This window comes from Pecten maximus, chromosome 6 (assembly GCF_902652985.1).
Source record: "Pecten maximus chromosome 6, xPecMax1.1, whole genome shotgun sequence".
Lineage (NCBI taxonomy): Eukaryota > Metazoa > Mollusca > Bivalvia > Pectinida > Pectinidae > Pecten > Pecten maximus.
Window position 1 is genome coordinate 12,442,420 of NC_047020.1, and position 17,266 is coordinate 12,459,685.

At 39.9% G+C, this 17,266-nt stretch overlaps 1 protein-coding gene across 1 annotated transcript in view; it reads right to left on the reverse strand.

Moving 5' to 3' along the window:
* The window catches only part of LOC117328995 (gamma-aminobutyric acid receptor alpha-like), a 44,493-nt gene extending 27,503 nt beyond the window's left edge, over positions 1 to 16,990 (reverse strand). Inside the window, exons 1-3 of the mRNA XM_033886656.1 lie at positions 16,904 to 16,990; positions 8,483 to 8,550; positions 7,768 to 7,991 (exon numbers count right to left, since the gene is read on the reverse strand). Of these exons, the coding sequence (XP_033742547.1) occupies positions 7,768 to 7,991; positions 8,483 to 8,550; positions 16,904 to 16,976 (365 nt within the window). The 5' untranslated portion in view covers positions 16,977 to 16,990. The remainder of the gene's footprint in view (positions 1 to 7,767; positions 7,992 to 8,482; positions 8,551 to 16,903) is intronic.
* Between the last annotated feature and the right edge of the window lie 276 nt (positions 16,991 to 17,266).

The following is a 17,266-nucleotide window of genomic DNA, read 5'->3' on the forward strand; positions in this document are numbered from 1 at the left end:
TATTTCTTGTAATTGTAGGGTTTTATTAATGGATAATAAAACTACCATGAACAACAAAGTGGCATTGGATTATATATACCCACACCTGTAACAAATGGCGCCCAACGTGATTAATTGGATTTTGTGATCACCGGTAGATGACGGGAGGAATATTCAATTACAAGCCCCTGTGTTCAATTAGCGGAAGTGATTTCCGGTCCCGAGAAAGTTTTCCATGATGACGACATGTACAGCCGACAGCGGTAAGCTGATTTGGTGACATTTCCCGTGACAAGTTATTTATTTGAACTTGACATTTATATTTCTGTGTTCCTGATTCGATGTGTGTTTTGGTCGCGAATAGTCAACACCCATTTATCCTGTTTTGGTGAGGCACTTTATACATTTTATGTGATGGACACATGTGCCGACTGTTGCACTTGTGTGACAGTTCGTCATTGACCTTTCGCTATACCGGAAGTGTGCAGAGACTTTGTTACAAATTATTTCTGAGACCTGTGTTGCCAAATCAGATATTGGACATTGAGTGTGCTGGTGGTACGTCATTGCCATATCTAGGATGTATTGAAGCTGATTTGGAGAGACTCCCAGGGCTTAGTGGTAAACCTCATCGATGTATTTTCTTAGTTATACCAGACAGTAATTACAACAAAGCCGTTCCTTTGCTGTTGGGGACTAACATTCTTATAGAGGCTTTGAACGGAAGTAGACGTACTCATGGTGGACGTTTCTTACAAGACATGAAGATGGAAGCACCTTGGTATCTGACATTTCGTTGTCTGATGTTAAGGTCTAAGGAGCTTCGACGCAGAGAATTTTGCCTTGGTAAGGTGAAGCTGGCAGAGAAAGGAAACATCACGATTGCTTCAAACTCAAAGGTGACTGTAACGGGGATGATTGACAAGCCAGTTAATTATATACCAACCTGTGCCCTTGTACAAGCTACCAAGTCAGATATTACTCAGGATTTGGACATTACACCTGGATTGCTGCACTACGACTACAGAGAACTCGACTACAGAGTACCTGTCACTATCTCGAACATCAGCGTCCGGAGTATTACCATACCATCCAAGTCTGTTATAGCAGAACTACATCCTGTTTCAGTAGAGGGATCATTAGAAGATTATCATACTCCTGAGAAGGAATCAGACTTCAGGAATCTTCTTAACTTGGACCTAACATCTCTAGATAGACATCAACAGATAAAGTTGGATAATCTTTTACAGGATTTTTCCGATGTTTTTTCGTCAGGGGATCTTGATCTGGGCCATTGTTCGGGTACTCAACATCATATCGAGTTAACAGATGATACCCCGTTCAGACAGAGATTCAGGAGGATACCCCCGGCCATGTTAGAAGAGGTTAGGGATCATCTCAGGCAGCTGTCAGCATGTGGAGTGATTCGTCGGTCTCACAGTCCATGGTCCTCATGCGTGGTATTAGCTAGGAAGAAGGATGGCACCCTGAGAATGTGTATTGACTATCGTCAACTCAACAACAGGACGATAAAAGATTCCTACGCTTTACCCAGGATAGAGGAGATCTTAGACTCGCTCCATGGCTCGAAGTATTTTACAGTTCTAGATATGAAGAGTGGATACCATCAGGTGGAAGTAACGGAGGAGCACAAACAGAGGACAGCATTTACTGTTGGACCTTTGGGACTATGGGAATATAACAGAATGCCATTTGGACTTGTGAACGCTCCGGCTACTTACCAGAGATTAATGGAAGACTGTTTAGGAGACTATATTGGATCTATATGTTTTATATATCTGGATGATTTGATTATCTTTTCAAAGGATGTTGACACACATATGGATCGCCTGGCACTGGTATTTCAGCGGCTGAGGGAGAGCGGGATAAAGCTATCGCCGAAGAAGTGTTCACTGTTCCAGTCAAGGGTGAAATATTTAGGTTTTATTGTCTCTGAAGATGGTGTGGAAGCTGACCCTGACAAGATATCAAAGATTGCGGAATGGAAACCACCGGAGAGTCCAGATGAACTTCGCAAATTCCTTGGCTTTGCAGGATACTATAGGAAATTTGTTAAGAATTTTTCTACCATCGCTAAGCCATTGAATGACCTGCTCCCACCTACAGTAAAGAAGAAGATGAAACCTAGCAAGAAATCAATTCCGATTGATTGGACATGGGGTAACGAACAGCAGGAAGCTTTTGACAGGCTCAAGGAAATACTTACTACACCTCCTGTACTGGGATATCCAGATCTGACTTTACCCTTTGAGCTGCATACCGATGCTAGTGGACGAGGACTCGGGGCAATACTATACCAGACTCAGGATGGAAAGAAGAAGGTTATCAGTTATGCAAGTAGAGGTTTAAACAAGGCAGAAAGAAGATACCCTGCTCATAAACTGGAATTTCTTGCGTTGAAGTGGGCTATAACTGACAAATTCTCTGATTACCTGTACGGAACAACGTTTTCTGTCTTAACAGATAACAATCCCTTAACGTATGTCTTGACTACAGCTAAACTGGATGCCACAGGACACCGATGGTTAGCGGCTCTATCTAACTACAACTTCACGATTAGGTACACACCAGGTCGTACCAACACAGACGCTGATGCTTTGTCTCGTCTGCCTGAGGAGTTGGATACGGAGTCGGTCAAGGCCATATGTGGAAGTTTGCAGGGAGATGGACGAGCTGATATTCTGTCAACAGCTGATACATGGGATGATGATCTTTGTGACTTGGAGCAGATGTCCAATAGGGATTGGAGACGTGTACAGTCAAGGGATCCAGTACTACAGCCATTCATCCATGCTGTTAGAGAAGGGAAGAAACCCAGTAGACAGAATTTGAGTCCGAAGCAGCTAATGCTCCTGCGTAACTTCAGTCATCTCACTCTAGACAACAGTGTTTTGTACAGAGAGACACTTAAGCAGACTCAGAAGATTCGACAACTGGTTTTACCTACATCTATGATGAAGTGTACTCTGCAATACTTGCATGATGACGTAGGACATCCAGGGAGAGACCGTACCCTTTCATTGGTCCAGGAGCGATTCTATTGGCCTGGAATGACCAGGGATGTCGAGGACTGGGTTTCTAACTGTCAGCGTTGTACTTTGAGGAAAACTCCTACAACTCAGAGAGCACCTTTAGTCAACATCAGGACCTCTCAACCTCTTGAATTGGTTTGTGTTGATTTTCTGACACTAGAGATGTCCAAGGGTGGATTTCAACATTTACTGATACTTACGGATCATTTTACGCGGTACGCCCAGGCCTACCCTACCAGGAATATGACAGCCAGGACAACAGCGGAAGTGTTATACAACAACTTCTTCCTTCATTATGGTTTTCCTGTTAGGCTTCATTCAGACCAGGGACCAAACTTTGATGGAAAATTGATCCATGAGCTGTGCCATGTTGCAGGAATCAGGAAATCAAGGACTTCACCCTACCATCCGAGCTGCAATGGGATGTGTGAACGGTTCAATAGAACTGTACTGAACATGTTGGGAACATTGGATCCGGACCTGAAGGGTGATTGGAAGAAACATGTAGGACCCTTGGTACATGCTTACAACAGTACACGGCATGAACAGACTGGCTATAGTCCATTCTACCTTATGTTTGGGAGGAGGCCACGGTTACCAGTGGACTTAGCTTTTGGGATTGAGAGAAAGGAGAAGAGTTCAAGCCCGTGTAAGTATGTGGATGAGCTGCGAACCAGACTAAAGTCTGCTTATGATGTTGCCACAAGGAGTGCAGATAAAGCTCGGGGGAGACAAAAGGAAAACTATGACAGACGGATACGCGGTTCAAGCATATTGTGTGGTGATAGGGTGTTGGTTAAGAAGCTGGTACATGAAGGAAAGCATAAGCTTGACAACAAATGGGAAGATACAGTGTATGTAGTGGAAAAACAGGAGAACAACGAAATCCCGGTATTCACTGTCAGGCCGGAAACAGGAACAGGTCGTACCAGGAAGCTCCACAGGAACCTGCTACTACCAGTAGGGGAGTTATTCTCTCAGGAGAGCGGAGATGTGGACCCTGATCCTGTGATTCCGAAGCCAAGACTCAGACGGAACAGATCTAGGGATACCGTGGAGAAGGTAGTCATCAATGGAGATGATCATGGTCCAGCAGCTGATCTAGTTAGCACTTCATCCAGTGCTGAGGGGGCTAGAGACGTTGGCATGGACACTGGAGTTTCTTCTGACGTGGATGACGACCCATTGCCAGATGAAACTGAGGGTGGCAGTGGTGCTGATGACGATCAGAACTCTACTGCAGAGGATCACCAGATGTCGCCCAGGAGGGTCCTCAACTCTTCGGAGGGGGAGGAAGTGGCACCTGTCAGTGCCAAGCACCGAGGACCAGATCATGAGAGACCAGTACCTGTTCCCAGGAAAACTATCAGAAGACATCAACCCCCGACTTGGCAAACCTCGGGTGAATTTGCTATGCGCCAGACCACTGTGACACCAGATTGGATGTCAAGGGCAAGCTACCTGCAGGAATTGGCCAAGGAAGGGAATCTGGACAGAATGCCAGAGAGAATATTGGATTCTCTTTTGACCATTGTAAGTGGGTCAACATGATGTTTTATTTGTTATTTTAGTAGTACATGTATGTTGTTTTTATCCATTTTCTTGTAGGTGTGCAACATTGATATCTCCGTCACAACAATGACACGGAGGTCATTCATCTGTGAGGGGGAGTGTGTCACAGGGTTATATTTTATGTAAAATCATTGTATGTTATATTTCATGGAGTGTGCATCTTTAATGTACTGTTGGTATTTGTTTGGTGTGAGAAACCTTAATAGGAATGAAAGGAATGTGAGTATGTATGACATGTGACCTGACATGGACAATTTCATTGGACAGTTTTTACCTGTATTGCATGTTTTTAATCCTCTTAGTATTTCAAATCACTTCTCTTCTGGCGCTCTAGCTGAAAACAATCTGTAGAAGTCAGAGCCTAAATTATATTGAAGATCTGGTGAGTTTTTACTTTCATTTGATACTATTTTGTAACTAAGTATATATTAATGTTGTATTATAAAACAACATGTAATATTGTGTTTTAATAAGTATTTTGAAAAGATCTGTGTAGAAAGCATATCTGGTACTTTGTCAGAAGTTATGTGCTTCATGTATGTTTAATTGGAATTGATAGATATCATAATACAATATATTTTGTATATGACGTTTTTATTTGTATATATATTAGACCAGATTATTCATTGATTACAGCTGGTGATTACTTGTGAATCTGGTTGGTGGTAATGAATAATGTTCCGGAAACCTCCGCATGATATGTGGGGTGAGTTGTAGTTCTGGTTGTTTTAATTGTATAGTACATTATGTACATGGTGATTTTGTCTGTAGGAAAATTACCAATGTTTTATATATATTAATAGTAATGTAAGTGATAAAGGTAGGGATAATTTCCTAATTTGATATTTGTATATCTATTGTGTCTAAATAGTGAATAACTAGTTTGATATATTCTAGTTATCGATATGTGTATTCTAAAAACATAAATGTATTAGTATTTGGTTCTGTTAACGTATTTATAACAGAAATTGTGCCATCTCTTTGTTATCGGTTCAAATATGTTACATGTAAGAGTTATGTCCCTTGATTGTCATGTCTGTAGTTTAGTATGTATGTGTGTATGATTAGTATTTCTTGTAATTGTAGGGTTTTATTAATGGATAATAAAACTACCATGAACAACAAAGTGGCATTGGATTATATATACCCACACCTGTAACATATATATTAGGAGGCACTTTGGTCTAGTGATAGGACGCACGGCTGCGTGACCGATACCGAAGGGTCCTTGCTTTCAGTGCCGGTGTCACGTTGAAAATCGACATAGTATGGAAATTCCGGCTACGCATTCAACGTTTAAATCTGACCCCGGTTCTATTTTCAAAGAGGTCAATTTTCAACCTTATACCGGCACGGGTACTGTAATGTTGTATCCCAGAGCAATATACTGTTTCTATTCAGCTGTAAAGGAGTACGCGATAGGGCAATGCATGCAATGTGTGTAAGCTAGCTGTTGGCGCCTAAATGGTATCTACGACAGTATGCTCACCTGGGAGTTGAAAAAGACATTGACAGGTTTCTAAAAGGCCCAATAACCACGGATGATAATTTTATGAACGCTTTAAGTCGACTTTATATTCCTGAGATACAATGATAAATAAAAACATATCGGTACTGTATGTCTATTATTTTTACACTATATAGCCATCCTGAACTCCTCAAGAAATCTACTGATATCGTCTTTCGATGACAATACCCGATGATTTCAGGATGACTGGATTACCTGTTTTTCTACTCTCCGTTTGGCTCCGAAGCCTAGCGGAGAGAAATGGTACTAAAGCTGGTCATTCAGTCTAGTGTTCATATGAATGTGGTCGCTTTTGAGACAACGAGCCTCAGATCAACAAAACGTTTGAAATTATAACGGCATTTCCTGGTCAACGTGACGCTTGTATGGAAATAGAATTAGGTTTAATTATTATGTTACGTGTACACTAGGAAAGATCTGTCTGAAAGACAATTACTTTATAGCCAAGTTTACAAAGCCTTACAGAGACAAGTATATTAAACAGACATGAAAATCGACATCGTCTCCAACTTAATCTACAATACGTAAAAAAAACCAAATGCATTGCAAACACCAGAAGGCAAGTTATATATCATTAAATAGTCTAGTTATAATATTATACCGAAATACAATGCATGATCGTCCAAATCCTTTGGGTGATTAAGATGTATTCGTTAATTATCATTATCTCTCTCTCTCTATATATATTTATATATTGTATATATAACTTCATAAAAATAAACTTCATAGTTCGCAGGAATCTAACTTCATTTGATATTTATCAAATCTGCTCAGTTGCGTCTATAATTCATAAGTTAAGTATGTAATATACATCTGAAAATAGAACGTGGACCAACACTGCACGCGCCGAGGTACATCCCCGGATGAGAAAGCACGGGTTTGTTTATCACATGCAGAGACATTTCACTGCCAATTGGTGGTGACTTTTCAGGTTTAACTCATCTTTCATTTTTGACTTACAGACTTACGTTGACCTTGTAAGTAGTATATGCTGTTGCGATTTTGCCTATTCCTTTTATTTGTCTTCGCGGCAGAAACCAGTACGTCTGATCGACGTTAGGCTACTTTGATCGCCAGTCCGCCATTCTTAAAAACAAACCAATTTGCACATGCCTGTATGGCATATTCCACGGCTCATCTACATATAGAGAGTGGAACACTGCATTAGAGATTCACGGTAATCAGTGGTTAGATCGCCGGTCTCAATTGCAAACATGAAAAACTACGGTATTAATTCTCACATTATTTCAGAGTGTAGTCATAAGATAAAAGTTTAGAGTCGAAAGATTGTAAAAAAGCAAACAAGGAAGATAGCGCCTTTAAATATGAATTAGTCCCGTGCACATCAAAATTGACGTTTACATTTTTATAGTATCGATAGCGAGCTGCATTGACCCCATGCTTTAATCGATTTCATAATGAAGGGTTAAAATACTCCTGCTGCTGTTTCCGAGTATACTACACGAATGGTTGTTGATTTATTGTCTTCTGTTGTGTCAGGGGAATTAAATCACGAAAAATGCATGTTATTTGCTTCAACCGTTTGATGAAACCGCAAAAAATTGTATTACCGAAAAAAAAAAAACAATCTCTACAGTAACTGGTCTACGCGTGACACGTGACAGTATAACTTACCGTCGTGACATGTAGATAGATCCATCCGCGCTGATGCGTACGAATACATTCGGCGTAGTTATATTATGTTGAGTAGAACGTCTTCCATTCAGGAAATAAGTGTTAGGCTTCCAGATGTACTTGAGGAAGGCTGTGCTGAGGGTAACCTTGGTGATATTCTCCAAGTTGAATTTAAGTCTTTCGTCATGCCATCTTTGTCGTAGATAACACTGCATAGAGTACGACTGTAGATAAAAATAGAATATATGTCGTAAACATAACTTTACAACTTCATTTACACTTCTACACACTGTCCCTTATGATATTTAAGAAGTTCGCCGTCAATATAACCCTTTGATAAATCTTTGTTTGCAATCGCGATGTTTTCCATCAAAATTATATTTCAATTTGAAACGATTTAAGACAGCATATTATACCATAAGATACTAATATCTTGAATAGATTCAAGATTTGTATTACTCTCTGACTTTATTACTCTCTGACTTTATTACTCTCTGACACACCTGAGTGTGTGTAACACGAGGTCAAACAAGTGCACAGCAATGTTACAACTACAGGGTACTAGGAAGTACTTCATACAGAAGTTAGTCAATATTAAATTATTACTCTGCATATTTCTAAATCACTGATGCTGACTCTGGCTGCAAAAATAATTAAAATAACACACAGACGACAGCAACAGATAATTCCATTGTTCACCTGAACCATTACTTACCATTTCTGTTTCCAACACTGGACCCATACTTCTGACCAGGATGTCCGTCTCGATTCGGAGTGGATCACCTTCAGCAGACAAAGAACACAAGCTAATGCCGTATGTATTAAGAGCAAATAACGACATATCAACAAAAGGTTATCGTGCCACAAAATGAAAATAGGTAAAGCTGCAAAACACAGGGCGGAAACATTGAAAGTGTGAAAAAGAACAGATTTAAGAGTTTTGTTATTCCCTTATCCTGCCCTGCAGGTAGGGCGTAAGAATTGTACCTGCTGCCCCCATTGTATGATCGTAAGAGGTGACTAAATTTGGGATCTTATCTTTTCTCTTCTTTCTTAACAACTTTCTTATTCCTAACGTCTCCCTTGACACTGCCTCACTTTTGGCCTTTAGTTGAGCGTTCGCCCCTGTGAGGAAGGCTTTGGGTTCTGTCCCCTAGCCGAGACATACCAGAGTCTTTAAAAATGGTAGTTGCTACTCCTGCTTAGCGCTCAGCATATTTGGAGTGGGACGACTGATTGGCCCGTTGTCAGGATAATGTGACCGGGTGGGGTGTGCTGCTGGGTGTCTTCGGCAGTATGCTTCAGTGAGGTTGCACTTTAAATCGGCAAAAGTTCCGGCCTATCACAAGGAGACTTAACACGAACATACCACAGCCTCCCAAAGCACACATACGCACTCACCCACGCATGCATGTCGCACGCACGGGAGGCCGTCCTTAAATGACCTTAGCTGTTAATAGGACGTTAAACTAAATAAACCAAACCAAACCAAATATTCCCTTATCAATATGAAGGAAACATAAAAGAAACCCTGACTCCAAATCAATCCGAACCTTTCCAGCTACTAACTTACATTGTCGCCTCATAAGTATGATAGATGATTTTTAGCCAGGTTACTCTGTAAAACGGCATGAATAATCACACTGGAGCTAAAAGGTAAAACATGCAAAAATAGCAAATGAATCATGTTCTTTTTACCCCTTGGAGGACAACTAACTGTACACACGGATATCCAAAATGTTACTATGAGAGCAGCAGATCTAATTTTGGTCTATGTTAACATTAAAACATGAATATGCATATAAATAGAAACGAAACTAACAAATAGGAAGTTTGTTTAACGTCCTCGTTACATCCAGGGTCATATGAGGACGGTTGTCAAGGAGATACAAACAACCAGGGTCAAATGAGGACGGATGTCAAGGAGATACCAACAGTCAGGGTCATATGAGGACGGATGTCAAGAAGATACCGACAGCCAGGGTCAAATGAGGACGGATGTCAAGGAGATACCAACAGTCAGGGTCATATGAGGACGGATGTCAAGGAGATACAGACAACCAGGGTCATATGAGGACGGATGTCAAGAAGATACCGACAGTCAGGGTCATATGAGGACGGATGTCAAGGAGATACAGACAACCAGGGTCATATGAGGACGGATGTCAAGAAGATACCAACAGTCAGGGTTAAATGAAAATTGGTGCCAAGGAGATACCAACAACAGAAAACAAAGCACATGATGACAGATCAGTGATGAAAAAAGAAAATAAGTTATTAATTGTAAATCCATCTTAAAGGAATCAATGGATTAAAACAAAATGTTACATTTTTTTCTGTTAAGATATAATCATGCATGGTCTATCAATGATGTATATTGAGTCTATCTGACGACATACTGATGTATATTGAGTTTATCTGACGACATACTGATGTATATTGAGTTTATCTGACGACATACTGATGTATTTTGAGTCTATCTGACGATATACTGATGTATTTTGAGTCTATCTAACGACATACTGATGTATATTGAGTCTATCTGACGACATACTGATGTATATTGAGTCTATCTGACGACATACTGATGTAAATTGAGTCTATCTGACGATATAGTGATGTATATTGAGTCTATCTGACGATATACTGATGTATATCGAGTCTATCTGACGATATACTGATGTATATTGAGTCTATCTGACGACATACTGATGTATATTAAGTCTATCTGACGACATAGTGATGTATATTGAGTTTATCTGACGACATACTGATGTATATTGAGTCTATCTGACGACATACTGATGTATATTAAGTCTATCTGACGACATAGTGATGTATATTGAGTCTATCTGACGACATACTGATGTATATCGTGTCTATCTGACGATATACTGATGTATATTGAGTCTATCTGACGATATGCTGATGTATATTGAGTCTGAATAAATCTGAATAAATACAAGTAGAATATGACCATGCTTTCCGAGTAAGAATCTTCTTCCTTATTGATGATAGGCCTGTGTAGTGTGAATTTTGATATCCATCATAATTACGGCATATCATTTCATATAAATATCGACCGTATATGCAAGACTTTCCACTTTTCGATAATCTTACTATAACTCAAGTCCAACATGTTTCCTTTAACGTGCCCTCGCCGCTTTCATTTAATCCTAGACCATTGGGAGGGGGAGGGGATGAAGGCACCGGCGCTTTTTCCTACCCGTGACCTTGGCATGCGTTCTATTGATTTATTAAGCTGGAGAATATTTGCCTTTTATAGGAAAGAAACGGATTTAGATCAGGCGAACTACTCTTGAAACTATCTATTTCATCTGGAATATAATGCAGATTGATAGCTATGGTAGAACTATAGCTGACTGTTTAGTACCCAGCTGTTCACACACACACACACACACACACAGCTATCGCACTTAATCGCTATGCAATACACTCCGTAAAATGGAGACCGTATATAATTCTATAAAATGAATTCGGCTTTGGAGTATTTACTTAGCATTCAATAGCGTTCTGTATTTTATCAAGATAAAACTCTTAGCATAGAGTATGAAGCGCATTTCTTTGTTTTTATTTGCTATTTATTTTATGTTTTGTTTGTGACAAATGTAAATCAATACATCATAAATGTTGGTAGATTAAAAGATTGTCAGTATAAATGTTCCCTGTATACGTATGTCCGAATTATCAAGGCATGTCTAACATTGCTCTGGGATCATTGATGAATCGGAAGACGCTTACTATGTCGGAACACCTGGTCCCTGTACTTTGTCGGAGGTCTTTGTACATATCTATACTTTGTACATATCTATACTTTGTACATATTTATACTTTGTACATATCTATACTTTGTACATATCTATACTTTGTACATATTTATACTTTGTACATATCTATACTTTATACATATCTATACTTTGTATATATCTATACTTTGTACATATCTATACTTTGTATATATCTATACTTTGTATATATCTATACTTTATACATATCTATACTTTGGACATATCTATACTTTGTACATATCTATCCTTGTTCATATTTTGCCCTCGTTTTGGCGATTTTGAGTTGGATTATGGTTTCGTGATGATGTCGGTATTTTTTTTAATTGTTGTTTAATAAAAACAATCAGATTATATATAAATATGCCGAATAATGGATATATAACCGCACCACGCAACTCATTTGGCCTCCGACTTATCGGTGATGCTAGGAGCCGAAACTGAACATTCTAAAGGAAAGCCAGAGAATCAAGAAAAGAGTCTTGATAGATATTTAAATATAGAACGGGAAATTCACCAGAAATAAAGGTGATAGCGTCGAGATAGGATTGACAGTGGTTAAGTGGGAGGCTCAGACAAAGTAGAGAATAATCGACATTTTAATACCCCGTGAAACTTAAACTACATAAAATCGCAATAGAATAGTATAGAACAAGTGATTGTGTATGCTGCTAAGGGAGAGGGAAAACGCCATCAGGGTTTCACGAGCAACTGATATCTCCAGAACAGCATTGCAGAAGTTTGTAGTTTTATTTGCTAAAATGTATCGTCTAACAGCGTGACAAGGGGATTTTGTGATGAAGGGAGTGAGGTTTACGTCGGCTTGTCGGATACCATACCATGACTGACAACATACAAATAAACCTGTACACGATTGATATTTGAAATGCATGAACCAGCATGGAAATGAATCCACGGATAGAACACAGAATATATAAAAGCAATTTAGCATAGCTTCGTGTAGCCAAGGATATCTCTAGTTAAGACTTTCCGTTCCGATTTTGAAGCCCCAGGGATTAACCAATGGAATCGAAAAGTCAAATAAAAAGCTGCTATTCGCTCTTAATCTAATGGTATTGTTTCCCTTAAAGAGAATTGTTGGCTTTCGGTTAAAACTATAATTTCTAAAATGGATTTATACGGCGTAAGTTAAATTGGAAAACTCTTATTACAAATACTCAGTCCGATTAATGGCATATCGTAAAGGCAAGTCATCCGTCAACCATAGCCAAGAAAACCATAGACATACTCAGCATCGTCACCCATAGCCTAAAACCCAGACATACTCATCACCGTCACACATAGCCGAGCAACCCATAGGTATACTCATCACCGTCACCCATAGCCTAGAACCCATAGGCATACTCATCACCGTCACCCATAGCCTAGAACCCATAGACATACTCATCACCGTCACCCATAGCCTAGAACCAATAGGCATACTCATCACCGTCACCCATAGCCGAGCAACCTATAGGTATACTCATCACCGTCACCCATAGCCTAGAACCCATAGGCATACTCATCACCGTCACCCATAGCCTAGAACCCATAGGCATACTCATCACCGTCACCCATAGCCTAGAACCCATAGACATACTCATCACCGTCATCCATAGCCTAGAACCCATAGGCATACTCATCACCGTCACCCATAGCCGAGCAACCAATAGGTATACTCATCACCGTCACCCATAGCCTAGAACCCATAGGTATACTCATCACCGTCACCCATAGCCTAGAACCCATAGGTATACTCATCACCGTCACCCATAGCCTAGAACACATAGACATACTCATCACCGTCATCCATAGCCTAGAACCCATAGACATCCTCATCACCGTCACCCATAGCCTAGAACCCATAGACATACTCATCACCGTCACCCATAGCCAAGAACCCATAGGCATACTCATCACCGTCACCCATAGTCAATAACCCATAGGCATACTCATCACCGTCACCCATAGCCTAGAACCCATAGACATACTCATCACCGTCATCCATAGCCGAGCAACCCATAGGCATACTCATCACCGTCACCCATAGCCAAGCAACCCATAGACATACTCATCACCGTCACCCATAGCCTAAAACCCATAGACATACTCACCACCGTCACCCATAGCCAAGAACACATATGTATACTCATCACCGTCACCCATAGCCAAGAACCCATAGGCATACTCACCACCGTCACCCATAGCCAAGAACCCATAGGCATACTCACCACCGTCACCCATAGCCAAGAACCCATAGACATACTCATCACCGTCACCCATAGCCAAAAACCCATAGGCATACTCACCACCGTCACCCATAGCCAAGAACCCATAGGCATACTCATCACCGTCACCCATAGCCAAGAACACATAGGTATACTCATCACCGTCACCCATAGTCTAGAACACACATATATACTCATCATTTGTCAGCTATAGTTGAGAAACCCATAGACATACTGATCATCCGTCACCAGCTACGGTAATAGTTCAGAAAATCAGCAAAACAGAATAACATACAACATCGCATTAAGACAATTTGAAGGCATGTCGATTCCCCGATCGGACCTGAAAAGGTATATTGTCACTTGTCCGACCACGTGGGCCTTCCCTGCTGCCTTATAGTAATTCCATACTCATATGTTGATCCACACAGTCATGTTTATACTTATTTTACTATTTCCTATCCACCTATACAGGTATTGGGTGTACTGTCCCAATACACAAAGGAAGCAGTATTTAGTAGGCGGTAACCACGTAACTAAACAGTGAAGGTCATCGCAAAAAAGTTCATCCGTCACTATATCGACCTATATGTTAACTGTAAATATTCGTTTAATTTTCTAGACTATATTTAAGGGTCTCAAGTACCCTGTCAGAAAAATAACACAGCCAACGTGGAAGATACAGCGGAGATGATATTCAATACAGCTCACCGCTTCATTGTCTCTTGATTACGTAATTATGTTCGACCAACCCAGGAAATATATCGTCGGTATCAAAATGGAAGACAACAGTCAGTGTATACGGATCACTACCACGTCTGAAGCAGATAAAATATTTTCTGTATGTGTTGGTATCTTACCAATTCCAACTTTCTTTGTGAAATTGAACACGAGCGGTCCAAAAGGTCCTAGATTTTGAGTGTGCTACTAAAAGCACATTTTTACGACAACATAAGTTGCCGCATTGAAATTTTTTTTTATATCTACATGTTACTGAGGTTCAATAATTATCACTGCCAACATGCATCCAATAGAAAATACGTTGATTTGCAATAAAATCTGTAATGGTCTCCATGCCGACCGTATTACGCATGTAACTGTGACAGACTATTGGCCTGCGTTCAGTTAATATGACCTGATACGGCATTAAACGGCAGTATATATCTGGCAATAAAAATCAAAATAGATGTAAAAAGTTGAGAGAATGTTAAGGTTTCTTGTAAGGTCTAATGGCGACTTTCTGCGACTTTCATTAAAAAATTGTGATTTTATCCTGTATAATTATTACATTGAATATCGTTTTATGTCTTAAATTGGTCTTGGCTTAAGGTGGCCTTTTTGATGAGTTAGATACTGTAAACATATATGATTTAGCGGTTACCATATTTTAGCGATTTTCGTGCTCAAGGCGTCCCCCTAAATTATGATTTCGCTAACTGGCCATTTGACGCTAATTAGGGTTTCTTTATATAGTTTTCTAAGGCAAGCAATGTGGATGCGAAGATTCTTTCTTAAGCTAACCTGCTTAAGCCGAGTTATGCGCTAAATTAAAGTGTGCTTAACTATGTAAGTGTACAATATTTGATGTATTTGAACCCTCACATAGACTCGAGAAGGATGTCTTTATCAGTCGGGATGGTCACAGCGACAACTGTTTTCCGAGAGTAACGACTAAAACGTACAGGAAAGCAGACGAATATAACTACCGATCTTTCCGAATAGTTCATTTCTCCGTCATATTTCCATAGATCAGAAAAGGCTAATGAAGACTAGAATTGTTCTTGGCAGAACAATGAAATTGGTCACCTTTCCCAAATAACCCTTGTCTGAAAATCTTCAATCACAATCGACGTTACGCAATCAGAGTATACACGAGAGAGAGTCTTGCCGGAATTGTCCATGCCTGCTTGTTGTCTTAAAGGTCAAACAGACGCAACAGCATACATAACTCTCCGACAGTCGTTCCGGAGTTCAAACAATGAAAAATTCCATCAAAGTGGTAAAATAGCACTTGTATCGGGCAAGGGACGGTATAACATGTCCAGTACGACAAAAAAACCAATTGGATTACCCTTTCTTAAATGCCTCAAATAGACCAGAGAGTAATTCACTATTTCCTTATGATTGAAAGCCAATTTGATCCTTACAAAGCTAATGCCGATAGCTTCGCTGTGCCAATATTGCTTCAAAGCTAGCGAAATTGAATTTACTGTAGTTTGCTTGGCAAATGACAAACCAGAACAGACCTAACTGAAGGAATACAGGATCCGGAGAAAGCTTGTGATGGATGGGCACATGCCAAGCAAGCGCTCTAACGACTGGTTGATGGCGTATGTAAATACCCTTGGAAACAAATAGATACATTTCCAGTGAAGGCTGGGTGATTTGGTAGGTCGAACATAACCACGAGACAGAGAGCCACGTTTGGGCCCATAAAAACAAGAATTACACAGTATTTTCTCTCTTTTTTTTATCGCAGACTTTCAGAAAATAGATTATGTAAGGTTTCAATGAATGTTTAGTGACATCTCAGAGCATTTCTAAGACGTAACTACGGATTATTTCCATATTGGAAGTGACACATCATTAAAATTTCATCCCCCAGAAGTTGTCCGTGGGAGAGGCAGTTCTGTTCACTGTTCTGATTACACCCAAATACGTTACACAATTGAAAACTCCGAATTTGCTAGCACGGCGGTAATGCATTGTCACTTTTACATTAAATATTGGACAGAAATAAATGACTGAATACTTTCCATAGACAAAGAGGGAAAACGGCAGTAAATCTAATACGGTGGTGTGGTAAGATGGAAACAAATGGGCGGATAGAACGGAAATATACACACAAACGAGGAGTCTGTATACTTGTTGTGGCATACGATATATGACATAATATATATGTATAGTGAAAGATACATAAAGGCAGGAGGCAAAACAGATACTCGTTCAGCTGGAGGTCAACATATATCCATTTTTACTGCCTGTCAATTTTTAAGTTATTATCACAGATTGTTACCAAATCCTACATGTGGTGAAGCCAGAATATATTCATATTGATGTACAGTACACAAACTTGATCTGGAACCGTGGCCAACAACGTACCTCCAAATCCAGGGCGAACCTCTTTGTGATAATTTGTCAGCAGCTGGTTTAACAGGCGAGTGACGTTCTCCATCGGTGACAATGACATCATCACACTGAAAAAAAAAATATAAAAATTGCAAAAATCAAGCTAACATTTTGCATTTTGCCATTCCATTTCAAACGCTAATGAAATGTACACATCTCTTATTGCCAGGATGTTTTCTAGTGAATTTACTCGTATCAATGCAGCAGGTACCCAGACCTATTCAGCTGAAGAATCGTATTTCAGACCAACATACCATGAGCTGTGAAGAGCACCATGGATACAGCAGTAAATTTCTCTCGTGTATTAATCAGGCTTGGAATGTTTTTTTCAAGGTA